The following is a 23,428-nucleotide window of genomic DNA, read 5'->3' as shown; positions in this document are numbered from 1 at the left end:
TAAGGTCTATGAATTAAGCATCCCTCTGTTAAACTCAGGATTCAGAAGTGAAATCCAGGTGCTGACAGTCTGTCTCAAAGAAATTAAGCACTTCCAGAACAAGAGCTGTGAATTGCTGTAGTGGGCTAATTTTGGAAAAGGAGCATGAATAGCCTGTATAGATGAAGAGCACTTTTAGGGAGAATTTGTGCAAATAGCACTTCCACAGGAGATCCTGGGTGCACCAGCATAACAGAGATGTTAAAGAAGCAAAAAATGTACAATTAACCTAACTGGACAGATTCAAGAGGAAATATATTTTTCCTTTTTTCTTCACACAAGATGTGTTTCTAGGTGCCTGCTCAATGGGAGGATCAGCTGTCACTTGAGCCAGTATCTTCAGGGGAGAGCTAATTGTCCAATGAAAAGTGTCCAGGAGGAGGGTTTATATCTAGCAGTGCTCCCAGGAGGCATGGCATGCCATGACCCATGCTGAAGGTGGCTGTGTCTCTCAATTTTTGATTCCCAGGATGGAGAGCCCTTCCTGGAGCAGGGCACCAAACCAAAATCAAACCTTTCTACAAAAGCAGTGTTTCTGTCTCCTCCAGAGCACATTAAGTAATTTCTTGAACTATGCTGGGGGTTGAGATGCAATCTTATCACCACTGGAAAGTATTCTTTCAATGTAGTTTTCTAAGCTCCCATTAAGGTCCCCTTGACACTTGGTATTAATGTGTTTTTTTCAGTCTCCCTCAACCTCTTCTCTGCTATGCTGAGCAAAGGCAGCAGTGCTGGGCTGGGCTGTGTCAGAGCTGCTGGCCAAGGTCACTGGCTGGGCCTAGAGTTGCTCTATTGTATCTGTCTGGGCAATATTAGCTGTCTCCTTTCTTAAGAAAATAAAGATGAAGTGAGGGAGCTGTGTGCATGCTTGCAACCTTCTGATGTGTGATCAGATGATTCACATGGGCACTCAGTTGTAAGATGCAATGATGAGTTTCTCTGAGTCTGATGCTCAAGAGGTTATCTGTTCCCTGTTAGCAAGTTTAATAGCTTGTTCAATATCGTACTTAATAATGAAACTAAATTATTAACGATTTCAATAAACTATTTGATATTAACCAATTAAGATTATGAAGCCTATGGAAGCAATCAAGTACTTGTTTCTCTCCCATTCTATTAATAATTTAAAACAAGATAAAATGTATTACATTTTTTTTTCGCTTATCATTATGATTTTAAATTTATTGCTTAAACCATAGAAGGTTGTGATTAGTAGTCTTACATATATCTTGATAAACCTCCATGTCTATTATAAATTTCTAATTCATGCCTTCAGGTATGCCCTGCAGACTGTTTTCATGGCTCTCTAATTGTGATATATCCTGTAACTCTCTGGTGATGTGATACAGTGATTTATGTGAAGAAGAGGTCTTCATTAATAAAGGCAATAGCTCTTTTAATATAACTGGTTTTGCTCAAATGCCTGCATGTTTTAGAAGCATTGTTAGATTGACATTTATTTGGGATTCATGTCTGATTTCTGAGGAATGACCAGTTCAGTGCCTCAGACAGCATCATGCATGTTCATTGCTTCCAGTCATGAAGCAACAAATGAATGAGTCCAGTGACTTCTCTCCCCGTATTCTACACTGGTGACATCTTGAGCAGCATCACTACTTGATGAACTGTACAGCTTGTATTAGAAAATAGCTGCTTATAAAAGCAGTATAACTGGGGCATAAATAGAAATAATATTGGCAGGTAATAGCAATAATCACTAGAAACCTTGAGCTTGCTAAGTGACTTTTGTTGTGTGACAGCTGAGTTTAATGGGTGCTTCACTGCAACACATTGGTTTTTATTAGCAGAGAATAATCTTTATTCTTTGCACTGACAGACCAACTCTGTTAGTCTCCATGTACATTCAAGTGGTTGAAAGATTGTGATGAAGGAGACTGGACTGTTTACTGCATCACTTGTCCATTACTGTCAGAAGTGTACTTCTCTCTTTGTAAAACTACCCAAATGATCTTTTCTCAGGTTAGATCACTGAAATAATCGTCTTTGTTTCTAATCTGGGATGATAAGCTTTAAATGAGGTTTGGGGGGTAGGGCTTTCCATTTACCTGCTGTTACCAGCTACTGGTGATTGTATTGGAATTAAAAGTCTCTCGAGTTAAGCTGTTAATGCCATAAATGATTGATTTATTACCACTCTTTGGAAATGAATTTGTCATGGGGGGAGCTGAAATCTCTCTGTTGTAGAGTGAAGGGGACAGGTTCTCAGTTAAAAACAAAACAAAACAACAACAACAACAACACAAACAAAAAACCAAAACAAACAAAAACCCCAAAACAACCCAAAAACCCCAATCTAAAATAAAGCCTACAGATGAGGGAGGAATAATGCCAAGTGTTGGTGCAGGCACAGAGCAGCTCTCGGCGGGGAGCGACAGCCACGATCCGAGCGGTGGCACAGCAGCGAGGTCCCAGCTGCTCCCCGAGGGAAGCCTTTCCTCCCTCCCTGTTCCCTTAGTGCTCCTCTGGTTGGCTGTGCAGGACTGATTTTAGTATTGCCATTGACATCTAAAATGCCATGTTGCTGTTTCAGATCAGGTTGGAGAGAGGATTTTTGAGGAAGATCAGTTGTTTTCAGTAAAAACCTCTTCAACATGGAGGAGCTCTGGACTGCACAGCCTCCCTCTGCTCAGGGATGCTCTGGGGCCCTGGTTTGCAGAATGAGCTGTGTCATCTAGGTCCATATCAGCAGACAAGTCACAACTGGGCTGCCAATTGTACCACCTTTTCAAATGAAGAGCTTTTAAAATGCTAAATGCAAAAAGTTTGTGTACAGGAGACTCTAGATTAAAATGTACTTGAAGAAGTAGTTCTACTTAATGTTGAAAAAGCCTTTGGGATACAATCCCATTTCATCCAACCTGTTTGCAAATTAATTATGCTAAGCAGGCTTTTTAATTACATTGCTTGAAGGAAGAGCAGCAGAACATGTAAATTCCATAAGAGAGAAAGCAAAAAGGTTTCCACTGCCAGTGATGGAGCTAAATTTGACAAAGGCAGCTGAACCGTGACAGGGCAGAGTGTGGTTATTTTAAATGAAATCTAGAGAAACTCCTAAATTCCTCATTTTTGTTTTTGTCAATCTGCTGCAGTGCTCAGTTGTCTCACACTGGGCATGATGTTTTTCTACAGTTTTAAGTCTTTCCATTACGCAGCTTTTGACAGTGATAAAACAGCCTGTAGCAAGTTAAAGCACTTGGTTCTTGCTTGGAGTGGGATCCAGGATCACGTTTGACTTACAGCAGTGGAGATTTCCACGATGTGCCCAAGTGTTTATTGTGAGGAAGGCAACCAAGAAGTGCCAGGTGTGCTGTGTGTGGCATCCACCACCACCATCTAGTGGTGGTTACCTCCCAGCCTGATGGATAGCTGTGTTTGGAGAGTACTATGCAGAATTATCCTGGAAATAGGGAAAATTCTCACCTGAGGCTGTTCTGCTTCAATACATTTCTGCATCATTTATTTGTTTACTTAGTGAAAATATTCAAAGAAAAAAAGTTCTGCTGTGAAGTCTGTCCCTGTATAACAGCTGGAGAGGCCACGTGAACGACCAGTATAGAATGAAAAATGTGATATGAAAGAGAACTGGTATTTATAAGATATTGCTGAATGCAAAATACTTGCAAATGTGACTCTTGAATGTCATGTACACAGTTCCAAAAGCAAGTGGAGGAGTTTTAAAAAGAAAATACTTCTAAAAAATCCAAACAAAACCCATGACTCCCTTTTTGGCATGTTTCTTATTCTGAGCAGTTTAAACAACACTGGTAGTTGTGAAGAAGAAGTATTTAAACCCATAATTTTTAACTCCATACTATTCTTTTTAGACACATATTTGATTTGTCATTTTCACAAACAACCTTCTGACAATCTGACTATTACACATAAAAGTACTGTGCTTTATATAACAGCATCATGAGCACACTGGTCAAGACAGAACCCAAAATATCCATGCAAAATGTCCATAAATGCTTCAAGAGTCACTCCAAGTTACAGAAGATCATGTTCAACTTACTTAACTTTGTAATGCTAGAGTCCAAACCAGGTATACACTGGGCACCTCCAGCAACTACCACCTGAAAGGAGAATTCATCCTACCTATTCCAAACATCCTCCTAGTGTAGGAAAAACAATCTCTTGGAGGTGACTGCTTCTCTTCAGTCACTGTTGAGCAAGGCTTGATAAGTACCCGAGATAGAATACCTGGGTTTGGAACAGATAAAATAAGAAAAATTTTGTCCAAAAACAAAGGCACAGTTATTAAAGAAAAAGAAAATAAAAAATCGCCATTTATTCTTATGAATCAAAACTGAGTTTTTAAACCCGGCCTTTATTTAGAAAAAAACAAAAACAAAACTAACAGCAACCTTAAATAATATTTTTTTAAGTTAAACATATAAATCAGAGCTTTCTGTTCTGATATGCAATTGGGAGGATTTGTCTTGCAAACTGTAAAATAGTCTCTTCTCTCATTTCCTGAGGTGAATGTCAGGTATTCCACATGGGCTTTGGAAATCCAGACCTTTCTCTTACTGTAAAGAAAAGGCTTTGAAAAGGCAGCAATAAGGAATTCTGTTTACTCCACATTTATGGGTGGGTCCTTTATTCCAATCACGTGAATTCCAGCTTTAACCTCTCCCCACGCTGTACCTCTCAACTGGCAAGTTGCTGTGACTCTGGAGAGGGACCCTGGGCTGAGGATGGGTCAGTGATAGGTGGCCAGGCTGTTTCTGCAGCCCTGGTGCCCTCTGTGATGCCCTTGAGAGACAGAGTGGGACCAACACTGCAGATCTTAAATTCTTACTGGACCAGGATGTGAAAGCCAGATCCATGTGGGGAAAGACCCCTGCTAAGGTCATCTTGTGCACTGTCATCCTCTAGGCTTGTTCAGAGCACCTTTCTCCATCTCAGTCTCTTTTTTGAGGCTGTGATCTGCTCTCTGCCTTCCTTCCCTGGCTCCACGTGTCTGCCCTTGCATCTGCTGGTCCTGGCTTTGTGCTGCTCTTGTTGAAGGAGCAGGGAGCAGCCCTGGGCCAGTGGGGACTGGTGTTGTGCTGGCACTTCATGGCACCACCAGTGGGGAGCTGGCCCTTGGTCTGAGTTCAAGGCAGCAAAGGTACCACAGCTCTCTTTGAACTGTTTTTTGCTCTCTTTATCCTCTGTTCACCCACAAAGATTTATTACCCTTGAAATATATCAGGTTGACACTAATAGGAAATGAAGCTTTTTGGTAAGGGGGTAGAGATCCTCTGTCAAAGCCCAGTCAGTCCTTGACCTTCCTGCTTAGACTTTTTGCAGCATTGCAATTCTGTTGATTTTGTATGTTTTGCAGATAGCACTAGCAATTAAACAAAGACCACCATCTCATTCTACGTGGCTGCCAGACAGCTATCAGATATGAATGACTGGAGTTTGCTATGAGCAGAGTTGGATTAAAACGGGTGACCTACATGGGAAGGACTTTGTATCTCATTTCCTCAAGCTATTCACCCCTAGACTTCTTTGAAATGTAATGCTGTTTCCTGGCTTGCTCTTATTAATCATGTTTACTGGTGTCTGCCTGCTTTAGTCAGTGAAATGTCTGGGATCGATATTTCATGGTCCTCTTCCTTGGATCACACACAATTTCTACCCATCCTAATTTTTATTCATTCTGGTTGACCTTAAGAGATCTAGAAACTGGATAATAAACCAGGAGTAAGAAGATCAAAGCTTTCTACATCTAGGTCACTACTAATAATCCAGTGGTGGTCATTAGAGCATATGCTCAGCAGCTGATGTAAATTCTTTCAATCCCTTTCCTTGTGGTCACAAAATAAAATGTGCCTTTGATTGGCACTTCTGGTGACTTCAGAGGGTGTTTGTCTAATTAAGAACAAAGCTGTGAGCAAAGCATCTATTCAGGATTTGACCCTGGTTTAATAAGCTGCTTGGTGACTGCTATTGTTTCTGTAAGATGGGAACAAAATAAAGAATCCGGTGTTGAAAAATTAAGATGCTCCAGGCTGTCAGTACGGTTTAGACTTGCCATGCCACGTGCTTCCATTCTGGGGGAAGATTGCTGGTGTGGGGGTCCTACAGAAAGCCTGCAGCTGCTGCATGTTTCCAGAGAGCACTGAAGAAATAAAGGTTCTAGGCAGAGATCCAAAGCAGGGGTGTTGCCAGGGTTCAGCCTGCCTTTCAATCCGCTAGAACACAAATTTTCCAGACAGACTGGTTCAGCAATGGAGATGGTTCCACCCCAGCTTCTGGACAAAGCCAGTGAGGCCCAGGATACATGCACATGCAAGAGGCAGCTCTCTGTGGTGCATGGCTGCTGCCAGACGCCGTGAAGAAACAGAGAAATGCTTTGGATTTTGTCATGCATGCTTTTGGAAGGAGAGTGATGTTATTAGCAGCAAGATTGTCTCCTGAAATGGAAATACATAATTCAGTTTGTGGCTCAGTTAGTTCTATTAAAACTTTGACTTTATTTCTGCTGTCAAAATATATTTAGAACAAAACCTTCAAGTTGAAGGCAGGAAAGATTAAATTGCTTTTATGTTTTCAAGTTAAACTGAAAAGAGATGATGGTGAAAGGGGCTTTGGAAGGTGCAGCAATGCCTCCCTTACATCCTCTCCCCACGCAGGGAAGGACATGCCCACAGGATTTAATGCAAGCTGAGGAACATGGAGCAACCTTCCATCCAGTGTCATAAATATTTCCAGTGCAAATGGTCACTATTTGCAGGGCCCCAGAGCTCTGCCAGTTCCCAGCTTCTTGGGATGCTGCCTAGCTTTTAGCAGCCCAGAAGTGTTGAGCAGCATCAGATGCTGAGACAGTATGAAACTGGCCCCCACTGTGGGAGCTCCTGGAAGGTCCTTCTCACTTCATACTCTCCCTCACCTTGGGACAATCTTCAAGTAAAGCTGAAAACCTGGCATTAAACAGTGCACTGGAAAGCAATGAAAGGCACAGTATTCAAATGTAAATTACTAAGTAAGTGGCTAGGACTTGTTCAGAAACATAACACAGACATAAAAGCCTCATCTTAGCTCATCAGTTGGCCTTGGCATTTGTTACTAGTGCCTAAAACCAAAACTCAACCTTTCCAGGGAGAATTTGGAAGAAGATCAGATTCATGATCCAAAGTATTTGGAAACCAAGATCTCACCTGCTTTACATGGAAACTGTAATTCCTGGGCTTTTCAGAGCAGCCAGAAATTTGCCTTCCCTCTCAGTAGCAAGCTATTTGCTTTCATGGCTTGAGAACTGTAGATGATTCAGATGTGCTCATTGTTTCCAATATCCAAATTCAAGAAATGCTGTTTCTTGCAGTTGTGTTTGGACTCCTCAGTAATCTTCTTGGGGAGAGTTATGTGCCTCCACACCACGCAGTGTGAATAACAGGTGGCTTCTCCCAATGTCTGTGTTGTATAACTAATGCCTGTGTGTTGTATAACTGATTTGCACCGAAACAATGAGCTCTGCACTTCTGGCAGCAGTCCTGGGCATATTGTCCATGTGCTGTTTGACTGCTGTGCATGGGCAGCCACCCTGGTGCTCCTGGTACGTGTTACACAGGCTGTGCCTCACCGGGGACTCAATCTGCAAATGCAGCATGATCCTTTATCTGGGAATTTGAGCTTTCATAAAGCCTACTTAAAACAAATTCCATGCTGTTTTCACCTGATAGTCCCAAGCAGATGGATCCAAAAAATAAAATGATAGGTCAGGTATAAAGGCTGGCTGATGGCTTATTTATGTATGATCCCACGAGCTCATTTGTTTGCTGCTTGGCTTTGCAGGTTCTCTGGTGTCCACCCATGTGCGTAGGTTGTGGGATTAGATTGATGCCAGCAAAGCACTTTGGGACCACTCAGAGTTCTGTAGGTGTGAAAAAAGCTCTTTTTAAATTTGAAAACCTGTTATTAAGTACACATCTTACAAATTGGTATAGCTGGCTACATCTACAGATTGTTGTCTCTCCTGAGGCAATGGGAATGTTGATATCTGTCAGGGGAAAAAGCACAAACTGGTTTTCTGTGACTAGAAGATGTACACTGTCCTCTTGTGAAAACACAGCTCTGCTGCAAGAGAAACAGCCAAGAATACATTTTCAGAAAAGTCAACATATTCTGCCACTCCATAATTGTAGCTCAGGTTGGTTGTTGCTTTAGACTGACATCTCAGTGTGCTCATAGGTCAACACAACCAGATCTTTCCTATTTATGTACACAGGGTAGGCAAAAAACCAGCTTTTTTTTCCCTTTGGCTCTGCAGTCATCCTGGATTTTAGTCACTTCAGGAGCATGCTGAACTGTGCTGTCATTGTATTGCTGTGACAGCGTCACTTGTATTTCAGCTTCGTGACAGGTCTCAAACACATGATGCTGGGGCCTCAAATTCACATCACATTCAAGCTTCAGCACCACACCATCCCTTTCTCTCCCTGTAACTTCAGATCAGCACTTAGGTAGTTGTAGATTGCAGACATTTATGCCTGTTCCTGAGTGTGCAACAGGACTGTCTTGTTCACTGGTAAATCTGGAAGGACTATAGGTACATGCATCATCAGTTTAAGACAGAATGAGGAAATAGCACTTTATGTTTCAATTGAGAATTAAAATCTTACTCTTCACTGAGATATTCATGTGTTCAGCCTGTAGTCATGCAAATCTTCATAACACCAAGGAATCACAAAGTTCTCACCTGGAATGGGATTTGGGTCATGTCTGCTGTTGAGCTTTATAACCCACCTTGGGATTTATCATCCCTCTAAGAGGCAGCATCTCTCTCCATTGAACAATGAGCATTGAACTCAGTTTGTTGGGCTAAATGGGACAAACCATTGATGTGTATCAGCTCACAAAAATATGTTTTCAGTGAAGAATGCTACCAGAAAAAAAGATTGCATATTCCCAGATGAGATGTGTAGGTCCTGTGGCACCAGTTGGATACCCGGAGTTTCGCACAGCTGAGAAGATGTCCAAAATGCACTGAATGTGAGGAGCCAGATATAAACATTTTTTAGGGTAAGGCTGGAAAAAGCATTGATGCTGACAGCAGGTAGGAGTGATTAAATTTCAGACCTTCGCTCTCTGCCAGCAGGGCTTTATTTAGATTGAATTTAGACCATTTTCTTCATGGATTATCCAGACAGCTGTGAAAAATCTACCTTTTTCAGTGCTTGCTTTGAGTATACACTCACTGTTTCCCAAATGATGAGAGCCAAAACCTTGACACAAGGAGTCTCCAGCTGGCAGACTTTTGTGAAAATATCATTCAGCTCTGGGAGCTTCCAAAGAGCTGGCAGTCTGCTGACATTCCAACAGGAGAGACTGAGCTATTGGAGGTGCAGGCTTTTGCCAACACTTGTGTAAGAAAAGAGCAGAGGTATGTCAGAAAGCAGTCTCTGGTTGACATTCATAGATTTCAGAGAATTAAAATACTGCTCCTAACTGCTAGTGGTGTCTTCCTGGGTGAGTGCTTAAAATGTTGAATTGGAGAGCTCTGGAGCTGGGTTTTAGGATTTTGCCTTCTTTCTCATGCAGTATCTGTTCCCAAGGTCGTAGCAGATGATGCTGCTAAGTCTGCCCTGGCAGCTGGACCAGGCATCCTCTGGGCTCCATCCCAGGTGCAGCAAGAAATGCCAGTGTTGTGGTTTCTAGTTGGACCCTAAACCCCAGCCTGGCACATGAGCTTGTCTGTATTTTGACAGCACTAAAAAGTATTGGCACCCCTTAGCTTGGTACGCTTTTGGTTTCAGGTTTTTTTAGACATGTCCTGTCCATATTTCAAGTTTCTTCTCTTCTATTTTTTAACAATTCTAGACACAATTCTCCTGTGTTTGCTGCTCAGTCAGTATTTGTTACTTCCTCAGAACCTTTTTCATTTCCTGGGCATGTTTCACCTTTATGTGTTTGGATGTCATTGAGCAAAGAATTTTGAGATTTCTTTATGAGGAAATTTGATGGTAACTTTAGTTATGAAGATGTTGCCACCTCTTCATAAAGATCTCATGCTATAAGAAGGGAGAGGTTGCCCTGTTTTTGTAAGAACATGAACTCTAAAGCAATTGAAAATGCCAGCCCTGTCATATATTTTTAAATAACATGTCACATGGTGTTTCTGTGAAATTTGTTGCAATCTAGAGACAGCTGCCATAAGAGAGTGGTTGTTCATTGAATGCCTCTTACAAATGGGTTATTAAATGTTTAGAGTCTTTGACCTCTATAATCCTTTGATCAGCAAGAAGACTCCAAGATAGGAGTCTGTTGAGAAAATGCAACAGAGGAAATTCAGAAAAGCCTCCATGCTAGAGAAAAGGCCTACCTATTACCTCTGTAGTAATAGCAAACAATTGCAAGAATGCTTTCTTATTTCTCATCTTCTTGTGACTTTGGTTTTGATATTTTTCATTTGTTTGACAATTAAACACCATTCTAGAATAAACTCATTATATTTTATCCTTAATTGCATCTGGTATGAAATGTGAGTCCATCAAGTAAGTGTAAAATGTATGTTGTTACTGTGCCTCCAGAAACAACTCACCTCTAGAGAGCATTATGTGCAGTCAGCTCACAGAGGAGATACGAAGGAACTTGTGGATGTCAGAACTGGGCTGTATCCTCCAGCTGTAAACTTTAAAAGGGTGCTTTGGGAACTGGCTTCACCAAGAACAGTGTTCCTGGGAGGCTCCCTCTTGGCAAGCATAACCAGAATCCTTTTGGAAAGAAGTTGGTAGCAAAATAGGCTGGCCATGATTACACTGTTTATAGTTTAACCATTAATATCTATACAGCTTTTCAATCATCTTCATTGGGGTAGAGGAATATTAAGGATGATACAGTGTGCTGCTCTCATTTTTACCATTTACAGACAAGAGTGAACTTCTCCAAAGGCACATATGATGAATCAAACCTCCCTTGAGTCCTTACCCCACTACTGAACTCTTTTTTTGCCATTATTGTTGTTATTGTGTTCTTGTGTGCTTGCGAAGGAATGAGTAGCTGTTGTTGTGTATTCATGAAACCCTGCAATCTGATTTATTTAACATGTTTACCAGAATACTTGGAGGGGGTGGAGGAACTCAAATCGATTACTCATATTCATTAATCAGCATGGAAAAGCAAAAGTTGCTCCCCAGTGTGAGATAGTTGCTATAATTGTAGTGCTGGGCAGTTCAAATTGCATCAATCTACATTTTTGAGCGTGTTTCTGAGGTAATGTGTATTAATGGGAAACATTGATTATGATACCTCCCTCCAGTTACGCTTAGCCATGTCTATAAATAGATCTTGTATTGTGCTACTTGCTAGTTGGACTTCCAGGTTTTTAGAGATTTTTTGTAAAAATAATGGGAAAAATCGATATAGATCCAATTTTGGAAAGAAATTTCGTTCACCACTCCAGTGAAGTTGTCAGTTTTACATTTGTCAGGCTCAGAATTTTATGCACAACTGAAGTGGTGCAGGGATCTTCAGCTGGTCTGGTGCACAAAGGGAAACTTAATCCAAAGGAAAACATGTAGCTACACTAAGCTTCTGTGATAAATAAAGCAGCAGAGAATCAACATCAGAGAAGTGTATTGCTTAAGTGCTTTTTATTGTGTCTTCCTTTCAGATGACTCCCAATTATGTTATTGAAACTTTGGGCACTGTAATGATGTCAAATACAATGAGATATCCTAGTTTTGGAAGAATGGGCATGGATAGTAGTTTTCTTTTAAGCATGTATATTGATGCTTTTTTTGTAAGTATAGTTGTTCTCACATTTTAGAAAAAGATAATTTTTAATTAAAGGTAACTCATTCTCTGCAGATTTTAGAATTTATATTATATTATCCCTTTTTATGGTCTTACTGCATTCTGGTGTTAAGTTTTTTGCAGACTAAGTATAAGAGTAATTCTAAGATCTTGAAGTAACCAAGTGGCAGGAAAGCCCATAGCTGGCTGACTTTTCTGTAATAGAAGAGGTTACTCTATTCATAGTTTTTTTGCATCCATGGTAGTTTAATCATGGGAAAAAGGGAAATTCAAAGTTGCCATGCACTGAAGGAGTTAAGGTTACATCAGCAGGCAAATGCAGGAGAGGAGGCAATCTTGCCTCTCACTTGCAGTACTCTAAGTCAACAAGAAGCATGTTCCAGTCCATAGTAACAGGTTTATGGATTTCCCTAAAATGAGCCCTTGTGATGGTGTCTGATACCCGAAAGAGTGGATAAACCCATAGAAACCCACTGGAAACTGATAATACAAAGTTACCCTGACACAAAGTTACTGAGCAAACAGAATCTGTGGGTAATTTTCTCTCTCTGAAGATCCAGTTCATGGAATATCACAAAAATCTGCATCCCCCAAGAGTTGATTTGAGTTGGTTGGAATGAAATCTGGGAGGAACTCTACTCTGGTATGAGACTGTCTTCTTTAGCTGGCCTCTTCCCTGAAAAGGAGACACCTTTGGGAACCACCTAGTACTGAGTATCAGTAGTATCAATATCCATATTTTGTCTCCATTGGCTGAGCACAGCCAGTACCAGCAACAGCTTGTTCAGGGAGATGGCATCTCTGTGTGAAAGCAGTTATCCATACAGCCCCCAGGGAGGTTTTCTACATCTCTTTCTACAGAACGAAAGGAACACAAATTATAGAAAAAATAAATCATATATAGTGAGTATTTTTCCTTCTTGCACCATTTTAGACGAGGAACAAGAGTGTGATGCGCCTTTTCAAGATTCCAGACATCATTTGAAAGTCTTTGTTCAAGTCTTCCCCTTAGGGGAGCTGGTCTGTGAGCTAAAGCCAAGGAGGCAGTGTACCTGAGAACTGTCATTGCTTGAACACCTGTGGTTTATTCTAGGCTTGCCTCTACAACTTCTGAATTACCAGGAGGTGACACAGTGGGTTGCACCATTCTTGTCTTCCTTCCCACCCTTCTGAAAATCCTTTCAAGTCACAAACAAACATCTTTCAGCCTCCTTGCACTGTATTTTCCTCTTTCTTACATGTTGAGCTTTGGGTGTTATCCAAATGCTGCTCAGCCAAGATTCTTAGATATTATGACTATCAATAACAGCAATAATAATAGTTAGCCACGTGAAACTGCAAATGTGCACAGCACTTCATGTAAATAAAAGTGGGTTTTCTTAAACATCAATGAGTCCAACAGCATTGTCCCATTTCTAAACAAGAACTGATTTTGTCCACTGTCTTATGTATGTCTCTTTATAGATACACACATATAGACTCTCTAGGTGTATATATAGGTACAGGTGCATGATCCCTTGCACCAGAATGCTGGTATTTCAAGGCTTTTATATTCTGTTGGGTTTCTTGGCATTGACCTTTGAAAAGGTTTGTATTATTTGAGAAGCATAGATAAGGACAAAAATACATTATCTTGCAAACCTGTCTTCTTAACACTTCACTGTGGTAAAAGATTATTATTATTACTATTATTATTATTATTATTATTATTATTATTATTATTATAATCCATAAGAACAGAACTGAAAGGGTTACAGAGGGATGAATCTCATAGGTAAGGCTGCACAGAATTTTTGGAAGGCTGTCTGAAAACCTACCTGCTCTCAGCATCATTGCAGAAGAAAAGCTTTAAGACAGACCTTGCAGCAGCTAAAAATGCAAGCCTGATTTTAAATGATTCAAAATCTCATTTCAGTGCAGTTCCTCTGTGAGTTGCTGGATTGCTTTCAAACTCAGTACTGAAAATAAAAGTCAATAGGATATGCTTAGGGACAACAGGGAAAAATTACCACACCAAGTTGATGCCCACCTGTCTCTTCTGTGTTATGTCAAATATTGCTGCTGTTGCTGCCATCCTTCCCAACTCTCCCCTCTGACCTTGAGGTCCATTCCATTCCCTTAACCTCTTCTCCCTTTTGGGAAGTATCAGTTCTCTGACAGACCCAGCTACAGCCATTTTCCTTCTCTTTCTGGAGTTTCCTTTCTGCAGTGCCAGGCTGTAACAACTCCATATGCAGAGGAATTTTAGGAGGACACATTACATAAGTATATGAGACAGTCGGATATTTCAGGCACAAGTGTTTTTTCTGCAGTTCCATCTGTATATTCATGAGATGGTTGTCTCAGACTTTAGTGCCTCGTGTTTCAAATCCCTTTTTGGCTGGAAATGGCACTTAATGATGCTTCTCTAGTTCTGTTCTTTTGGGAAATTTGCACTGAGGACTTCACAACACAGCAGGCACCGCATTCAAGTTAATACTCTGAACCTTGGGAACTAAAACTCACTGGGAAAATAAAGTCTCTTGCAGAAATGAAAAGGAGTCAGATGATCTTTACTGGGGGGAGAAAAAAAGAGAAGGTAAAAAGAAAGGAAATGTCTCGGTGCATCCTCCATTTGATAAGTTCCCAGATTCATGGGGAGATACCATGGTGTCAGGAAAACAGAAGCTGTAATGAGGCCAGGACACAGCCCCAGTGCAGCAGCATCCTGACAGCCCTGTGCTCTCGCTGACCTTGGGGGAGTGCAAGACTGTGCTAACCTTAAAATAAATAAAGTGTTCCACTGCTGCTGCTAAGTTAAGGAAGATCAAAGAGAAATAACATTTAATCAGTGGTAGTCGTGGCGTTAAGCACTAGCAATACTAATTGTTTTGATGAGAATTCTCCCTGAAGATAGTTTTTTTTATTATTAGCACTGAGTAATAGCTGAGCTGCTAGTGTATTGACCTATAGCACTACCACGGCTCAATTAAGTTTCTTATTGTCCAAATCTAATCAGAGAAAAGCTAGGATTGAAAATCAATTCATTTCCTGCTAGTTAATGACTAATTCCCCACAAATGTGAATATAAAGATTAACTTTTCAGGTTGAATGTTTTTTTAGAGGTAGACTCTGCCAGATGGGTGTTTGTGAAGAAGAAACATGGCTCCTCTTTTTCCATCCATCTTCCTCCAATCTCTTGGCATAGTCTTGTTTTTCAGAGTCTTCTCTTACATGTTTTGTGCTTGTTCACTGATCTCTTAACTCGTGTATCACACAGTTGAAAGGAACTGGTATTGATAATTCATGGTCAGCTCCTAAATTCTCAAATATTTCTTCTCCATATTCTTCAAATGAGCATTTCTGTGGTGGTTAAAAGACAGAGCAGCTTAGTCCTTAACCATAATGTAAGGGCTAGTCACAACCTTTGAGGTCTGAGTGAGACACAAACTCTTTGCTGATCCCACTTCAGCCTGTGCAAGTTGTGAATTTTCCAGGTGAACAGAAGAAGTTACATTTCTTCATTTAAATATTTCTTTTTCTCATTTAATTTTCATTTTCCCATTTAAATATTTCTTCTTTATGTAAGGAACTAACAGCTGTTTATAAACCTCCCCATGTGTCTCTGCATGCAAACGTGTTCACAGAACTAAAGCTACTGAGCAGAGACACGAGCAAACATCCATGAGGTTTGGCAGCTCTCCCCAGTTCTTGACTTCAGCTCTGTGACTTCCACTGCTGCAGCATCTGAAATCATCACAAATCTTCTTCTGTATTTATCCTCCCAGTGCACCTCTGAGGTGGGGACAGCTCACAGATTTACACATGGAGAACTGAGTCCTGGATCTAAAGAGATATTTAGGTTCTGGTCTTTGGTGATCCACAGGATTATCTTCTCCAGAGGCTCAGCCCCGTGGTTTAGCTGCTGCTAGACCTACAGACCCATAGCTGTGGTTGGTGCCTTCTCCCTGGGACCCCCTGGCAGAGGGAAGCCAGGTGGCTGGGATATTTCTACCTAAGTTGGGATATTTCTCCCTTACACTGCTGATGTGCTGGTTAGTGCAGCAGTCAGATCTCTTGCAGAACAAGGACAGATGTGTGTGTGGCTGTGTCTTTCTGTGCTGGCCTGGTTCTGCCCTTGTTACGTGAGTTTTCATTTTTACAGAGAGGTGGTGGCAGGGACAGGCTGCAGCCCTGCAGGTCACCTGGTACACGAGTGGCACAGCCTTCCCAGCAGGTCCTGACAGTCACAGCCTCTTCCCCTTCTCATGCCTTAACACGTGAAGCACAAGAGTACAGTGCACTGTAGTAAATTTCAATATTTTTTCCTAAAGGAGACAACTAAAGAGTAATCTTTTTTCTTATCTCAACAACTTCTGTGTTTGCGCTGCTGGCAGGAATCCAGAACTTCATCTTTGAAAATTAGCAAGGTGCAACCTGCTCCCCATCATCACAGGCATCCTCCCCAGCGACCTCAGTTCCAAGGAGCTGTCAGACAGGGCTAGACCAGCAGCTGTCAGCACCTGGGTTCAACTTTAAGAGGTTTGCTATTAAAAAAATACCTGTCTGAGCTTCCAAAAGAGCCAAACTTTCTGATTCTCAAAGTGCTCATGTTCTTCACTTACAAAGTTAATGTGGATGCCTAGCAGACTTACAAAATAAAACACTAATAAAGTAGATAAGAAGGGTAAGTAACCCCTTCCCAAAGCATAACAACATGGGATGTTTTTATGTGCTGGCCCTTGACAATGCTCCATCTACTCCTTGCACTGGCTGTGCCCCCTCATTCCCCTTCTCTGCCTCAGCTCTCAGCAGAGCTGGTGGTGCTGAGCCCCAGATGGGACAATCCCTCTGACAGGGGAATCAGCAGCTGCTTCTTCCATCTTCTCCAAGCCTGGGATGCAGAAACCCTTTCCCACCTTCTGTTCTGTGCTCCAGCTCCCACCCCAGCTCTGGAAGCTGTGACCTTACATCAGGAACTGAGTTGTCACCTGGGCATGTGTAGGCAGCGTGCCCTGCTTTCTGTGCACTAGTGTAATTCCAGTCTTCTCTGTTTTATAGCAGAATTTCCCTTTTAGTATAAATACATCTCAAGATCCCATGGTAAAACATCACGTGGAAAACAAAGCACTACTCAGGCCAGTCTAAAAGTTCCCTCCACCTCATCCTATTAAGGATGGAGAGACCTTTTCTTTCCTAACCCCTCCCTATCACTGGGGAATTTGGGGAAGTCAATTTTGATTTTTTTTTCTTTGTGTTTTAGCCACATGCTAGAATTTTAGCCATATGCTTTAGCATATGCTTCATGCTTTTGAAATAATTCCCTCTCAAAGATGATCTGAATGAATTGATCATTGAGTTGCCTGTGAACAGCATCCCTTCAAAGAGGCTAAGGCAGCTGCAGACAAGCAGATAAATATTTCCAGGTGTTTGGTCAGTTTCCCCAAGATTATGTAAAATTCGTGGATGTTATACACTAGATATTTAGATTGCAGGACTGATTGAATGCCCCCCATACACCAGAAAGGTTTCCAGAAACACAGTGGGAGCTAAGAATCTGCAAGACAATAAGAATCTGCAAGACAAAATTTAGAAGCACATTAAGGGAATTTCTTTAAATCGTCCTTTTTCTTTTCTTAATTGGCAGCTGACTGTAGAGATAACGCTTTGTTCACACCCCAGCAGGTTGGTCTGACTGGTTAGAAAATACACACTAAGCAAGAGATGAATCCTAGAATGGTTTGGGTTGAAAGGGGCATTAAAGATCATGAAGTTCCAACCTCCTGGCATGGGCAGGGACACCTCCCTGTACGCCAGGGAGACCTTTCTCTAGATGAGACTAGAGAACCAGAAACAAAGGAATGAACAGTGTTGGGTCACCCATGGAACTGGCTGGTATAGTTTGTCTTGATTTTTGGATGAAAAGGGTAAATCAGGAGACTGTAATTTACCCTGACAAGGGTAAATCAGTGCTGGTGCATGAAGTGCCCTTTTGAGTGGCAGGTTGCAGTAGAAGGGAACTCGTTGCTTTCATATGTGGATTGATCACCTGGACAGGGGTTTGCAGGGACCACTGAAAGCTGAAAATCTAGCTGAAAATCCCAGTTGTGTTTTTTTGCTTCTTTCTGAAGTATTCACTGAGGTCATGTAGGCTAAACCACCCTCCTCATACTCCCTTTGACAAAAGCTTGGTGTTTGTTTTTCAGAGATCCCTGTCTCCCATTGCCACTTGGCTTAGGCTGCTCTGAAAGTAAAGTCTGTGCCTTTTTACTTTGCTAAGGCCTCACTGTGTTGTAGTAGTCAAAAAAACATTTTACCAGAGCTGGCATCTTTTGCTCTGTAATTGTTTTAGTTTTCTTTACTCCATGCCTTATTTATGAATAGTTTCAAAACAGGCCAGTGGAAAACTTCAAGTAGATTTTTAAACAAATCTTGACAATGTTTTTGAGTTGTTCTGAGCTAAAAATAATACAAATCAGCAGGTACAGACTGGAGAACAGTGACTTCAGTCCCTAAAGAACCTTTTACTGTATTTGCTCCATACAGGAAGACAAAGAGAAAAAAAATCTAAAAAAGATAACAGTTCCATATGATGCTGTAAAGGCCAAGACTTAGCTGAACAGTGCCACTGTCTTCTTTACCTCAGAAAAAAAAAAAAAAAACCATGGTCTTGTGTGTGATAAAAAATTAGAAGGATGTTTTTCTCACTCATTACATGAGGCTAATGGTGTGACCAGCACGGAGGTGGGCAGATCTTGCTGATGCTCCTCCAGTGGAAGACTGAAAAATATGTTCCAGAACAACTTAAAAATGGTCTGCAGCATCTCCAACCACTGACCCAGCCTAATGCCCCACTCTGTTCTTGGACTCTGACATGTTTTTGGGTGTCTGACGCTTCTTCACCTTTTGTGTGGACATGCTTTTTCATTGTACTTTCATTCTTTGGTCTCACCAGTATGTTTTGCACCATTTCTGTATTTTGGTTTTCTGGGCAGTGAAAAGAACAGTCCCAGTTCCCTCCAGGTATTTACCTTTGTTTTATAGAGACTGTAGAGTGACAGTCACAGGAACAGAGATCAGGCAGCCTTCTCAGCAGCAGTCAGCTCTGAGCAAAAATACTTGAAAGACTGTAAAATTTTGAAGTGTTTTGTTCTGTTACACTTACGTCACAGGATAGTCATCTGCACAGATTTAAAAAGCAAAATATTTGTCCTTTCAGCTTTGAACAGCCAGCAGACCCTCAAGAATATAAGGTGGGGGACATGGAATTCATAGTGGAATACAGGCCATGAGAGCCATTTCTTAACATCTCAGCAGTGAACTGGAGAAGTGCACATTCATCTACACATACACAGAAAAATAAATATCACTTATGTTAACATTCAGGGCTGGTACAGGAATTGGAGGGGGGGAGGTGGATCATGGAGAAGAGGAAGCTATGAGGAACCTGAAAATAACATTTGCAAAGTGTCCTGACCCTGAATGCTGGGATGGGAGCAAGGAGCCTTTCCTTGGAGGGAGCTCTCCCTGCTTTGACAAAAGCTTGAGGGTGTCACTAGAAGAACAATTGAGCAAGGTCTGGTAACTGCAGCCACTGAAATCCTGAATTATATCAGAGAACCCAAATATCTTTGTATCTGTTAATGAGCCCAATGAAGATCATATTTAAAGACCAGAAAGCAGAAAGTACAGAAGGAGCTGCAGCAGTACCTCAGCTGCTCCATCAGTTTTGATTATCAAAACAGGAACAGGGCTTGGGTTGAGTACAGGCACAGAAGTTACATTTTCAGGAGGAGACAATACCAAATGCTCTTTCAGGGAAAACAGAAAGTTGAAAGGAAACATTCAGGTTGGGACCCCTATGGAAACGCAGCAGTAGCTCCTGACATGACCCACATGGCCACAAAGTGCAAGCAGCTGGCTGAGCTCTACGTTTTACATTTTTAAGGCAAGACACAGCTCTGGATGGGGAAATGGAAAATTGCAAAATGCAGCTCCACTTCAGCTGCCACTGAAGACCTTCCTTCAAACTTACATTATAAATGCAGTACTTAATAAGAACTGGGATTTTCAAGAGAACAAAATAAGATGCCTCTCATATGGGGACTAATGCATGTTTATATTTTAGGAGCATGAAAACTTCCATGAAATTGTGCTGGGAATATAATAACAAAGATTGTTTGTATATGGTCCCTGCACTGCAATAGGACTTTAGCACTGCTTTAAAACTCTCTTTCTTTAGGGGTGTGTTTTCTAGAGTCTGGCAACAGAAAGAACAACTGCCTGCTCAAATGTCTTAAACCCTACACTTCCTGAGAGGAAAATATAATCAGCTGAAAACCTACATGTTATGGCCATTTAAAATATTCTGTTAAGCTACAGTAGATTGCAGTGTTCCCTGAAGGTTATTAGCATATTAAACATGAAAAGCTCTGCAGTGTATTGCTTAACTGAATCTGTGTTTTCATCTTGTGTACTTGGATGTTGGTTGGCAGAAGGGAACATATGTTCATGTGGGTTTTTTGTGTTATGTATGGATTATTTTTTTTAAATAAATGAAGTTATATAACAACAATCCCACACATATATTTGGTTGCAACATGTCATGAGCTGGTAAAAATTCTCTTAGAATGCACCCTGGCTTCTGTATTTCATAGTCAGAAAATATTACACATAATCTGCCATTTACACCCAGCTTCATTTTAGTTAGTTTAGCTGGTTAATTTAACTTTAAAGTTAAATCATTATATATATTTGTATTATAGCTTGTGAAAACCTGAGAGATTTTTGTAGAAATGAGTTTTTAATCATCATTCCAGTGCAACTGTCAGGTAACCTGACATTGGAGATCTTCAGTTTTCCACAAAGCTCACCAGCCATTCTTCATCAAAGCCTCACCTTGGTGTTTCGCAGTCAGGTACACAGCTCTCTCCTTTGCATTAACAGAGTTCTGTATATTATTTTATTTTGCAGTTCTTTCCATATGGAGATGCTTCTAAGTTTGCCCAGCACGCCTTCCGAACCTTTGATAAAAACGGAGATGGGACCATCGACTTCAGAGAGTTCATTTGTGCCCTGTCCATCACCTCACGAGGCAGTTTTGAGCAGAAGCTGAATTGGGCCTTCAACATGTACGACTTGGATGGTGATGGTAAAATTACAAGAGTGGAAATGCTGGAAATTATAGAGGTGAGATCAATGTGACACTCAAAAATGTCACAACGTTAATAAAATTTGAATTCTTGTTCACACAGACTTTAGATTTCAGGCGCACCAGAGGCTGTACGGTACATTAAATGCACATTACACACATTAATCCTGCACTGACTGGTGCCCAAGTGGTACAAGCACACTGACATGTTTGTTAATAGATGTATTCTTGGAGAATTGCGGAAAGTACATATGTGCATATAAGCTTTTAAATATCCTGAGATTTTTTTTTCCCCTGATGAATGGATTAATCACACAGCACAGGATTTACAAAGCCTGTCTCAAAGTCACTTGACACCCATGAAATTATCGGGCTGTAGCTCAAGTAGCTGAAGCCTTACTGGAGATTAACTTCAGATGATTACAGAAATTTACAGGGATAACAACACGCTATTTTAAGTGAGCTCTCACAGATGGGCTTTAAGATGACCACAACATATAAGAGGAAGGATAAAGTTTACCACCTTCGTCATCTGCCACAGTAGTTAATACCAGCTTGTGCCCACATGTACATACAGAAATCTGTTTAAGGGTGGTGACTTCTAAAACTAATTATTCAGAATCTATGTGAAATATTTCAACTGAACAATTGATCCAGAGAGTAAGTTACAAGAGTTTTGCACTGTGAAACAGGAAGCCAAAGAAATTATTCCGGGATGCAAAATGTAGCCATCAAAATAAACCTACATCTAAAGAAAGTAAAATATATTCTTCTGTGTTTTAAGCATCTAGACTTTGGATTCTAAGAAAAAGAAAAAAAACCAAAAACAATCTTCAGAGAAACTTGCAATCATTTTATTGTTAGAACATACTTCCAGAATTTGATCACATCAAAAAATTAGATTGAATTTCATGTTGAATTTTCCATTTGGTTTCTTTCCAAAGGCCATCTACAAAATGGTGGGCACTGTGATAATGATGAAAATGAATGAGGATGGTCTGACGCCTGAGCAGCGGGTAGACAAGATCTTCAGTAAGATGGATAAGAACAAAGACGATCAGATCACGCTGGATGAGTTCAAAGAAGCTGCAAAGAGTGATCCATCCATTGTATTACTCCTGCAGTGTGACATTCAAAAATGAGCTTGTGTACGATGCGTCATAGACTGCACAGAAGTTTAATGTTCCATTCAGTTTGCAGCTATTTCCACACACACAAAAATTTGCTTGGACTACCTATAAATGGACTTGCTTCTTGTGTTTGAAACACTTGTGTGCATGAGAATGTCATTTGCTAAAGAATTTTAAAAGTATATATTATAAAAATAAACTGCCACAACGTGATGTGTGCAATGTCATTTCACAACAACCCTCTTCCTCTGAAGCCTGTGCAGCAGGCCTGTGCTGCAGTGAATTATATTATTTATTGTTCATGTTTTACTGATGCTAGCTTTGTGTCTCCTAGACTGAGTAATGTTAGTGACACTGAATTCCCATGGTAATGTTAACTGTTTATTATAAATCATGTCACCATTCTGCTGTAAAGTAGTACTGGACAGACAGAAGGGAAGAGCTCCTCAGCTCCCACGTCTGATCCACACGTGCTTGTATTGTCAGTGGGTATAAATGTACTTCATTTGCATGCCTTTTAGGTTTGCCTTAATTCTTACCTCATTTGCATCCCTTCAATCTGGAAAGAGCTATGTCAGAGGAATGCAGTATATTAAAAAAAAAAAAAGAAAATCCTGCTAAAATTAATCCTTTAATTAAGAATATATATAAATATATATATATATAATGTTTAAAATATTGTTTTATTGCAAGTTTAAAGGTTTTATTGGAAGTATATTGATCTTTGCCAGAATTTTCAAAAGCTTCCACAGAGGTTGCAATATATATGTCCCAAAATAAATTTATAACATTTGACCTTTTCCCCTAATTCTTATTTCATGTCTTCAGCATGGTAATAAAAAGAAAAAAAATTCAATCTCTTTAATTATGTGTCACTGTACACTGGGAAATATGTATTTCATTATTGAAGCATGAAGAAAACTACTTTGCACTCACTCACTTAGAAGAGTCATACGATACAAAACCAAAAGATGCAGTTCTTGTATTTAGGGATGGAGCAGCTGTTGATGCTCTAAGATGCTACTGCTAAGATTTACCAGCACAGCTGCTAGACCTGTGCTGCTTTTTAGGCTGTGTCAGTGAAATACAGTTTATTTGCTTGGCCTAAACCTGAGTTTTAATGTTTTTCCCTCCTGAAGTAAGACTTTCCTCTTACCATCTGACACTGAACTACTCTGTGTTTAAAACAAACAGACATGTTGTTAAAAATCACTGCCGATAAATTAACCATGAACTATGATGATAAAGGAGGGATAGTGAGGAGAACCAACTTCCTCTTCAATTCTATGTGCACAAATCGAGTTTCTCTCTATCCTGTGACAAAGTCTGCACAGCCTTGGGAAAGAATTAAGAACTATCAGAC

The 23,428-nt window shown here is 40.6% G+C and overlaps 1 protein-coding gene and 1 long non-coding RNA gene across 2 annotated transcripts in view; one reads left to right on the top strand and one right to left on the bottom strand.

Moving 5' to 3' along the window:
* The window catches only part of VSNL1 (visinin like 1), an 87,538-nt gene extending 64,673 nt beyond the window's left edge, over nucleotides 1-22,865 (top strand). Inside the window, exons 3-4 of the mRNA XM_063424615.1 lie at nucleotides 20,758-20,973; nucleotides 21,880-22,865. Coding sequence (XP_063280685.1) covers nucleotides 20,758-20,973; nucleotides 21,880-22,077 — 414 coding nt within the window. The 3' untranslated portion in view covers nucleotides 22,078-22,865. The remainder of the gene's footprint in view (nucleotides 1-20,757; nucleotides 20,974-21,879) is intronic.
* LOC134565169 (uncharacterized) lies at nucleotides 4,518-7,411 on the bottom strand. The gene is made up of 2 exons (XR_010083794.1): nucleotides 7,212-7,411; nucleotides 4,518-6,467 (listed from the first exon to the last, which is right to left on the bottom strand). It is a non-coding gene; the product is annotated as an uncharacterized LOC134565169 (long non-coding RNA).
* Nucleotides 22,866-23,428: the final 563 nt, after the last annotated feature.

The sequence above is a fragment of the Prinia subflava genome, chromosome 2 (assembly GCF_021018805.1).
Source record: "Prinia subflava isolate CZ2003 ecotype Zambia chromosome 2, Cam_Psub_1.2, whole genome shotgun sequence".
Classification (NCBI taxonomy): Eukaryota; Metazoa; Chordata; class Aves; order Passeriformes; family Cisticolidae; genus Prinia; species Prinia subflava.
The sequence above is the reverse complement of the archived record's forward strand: the minus strand, read 5'-3'. Positions and strand labels throughout refer to the sequence as shown.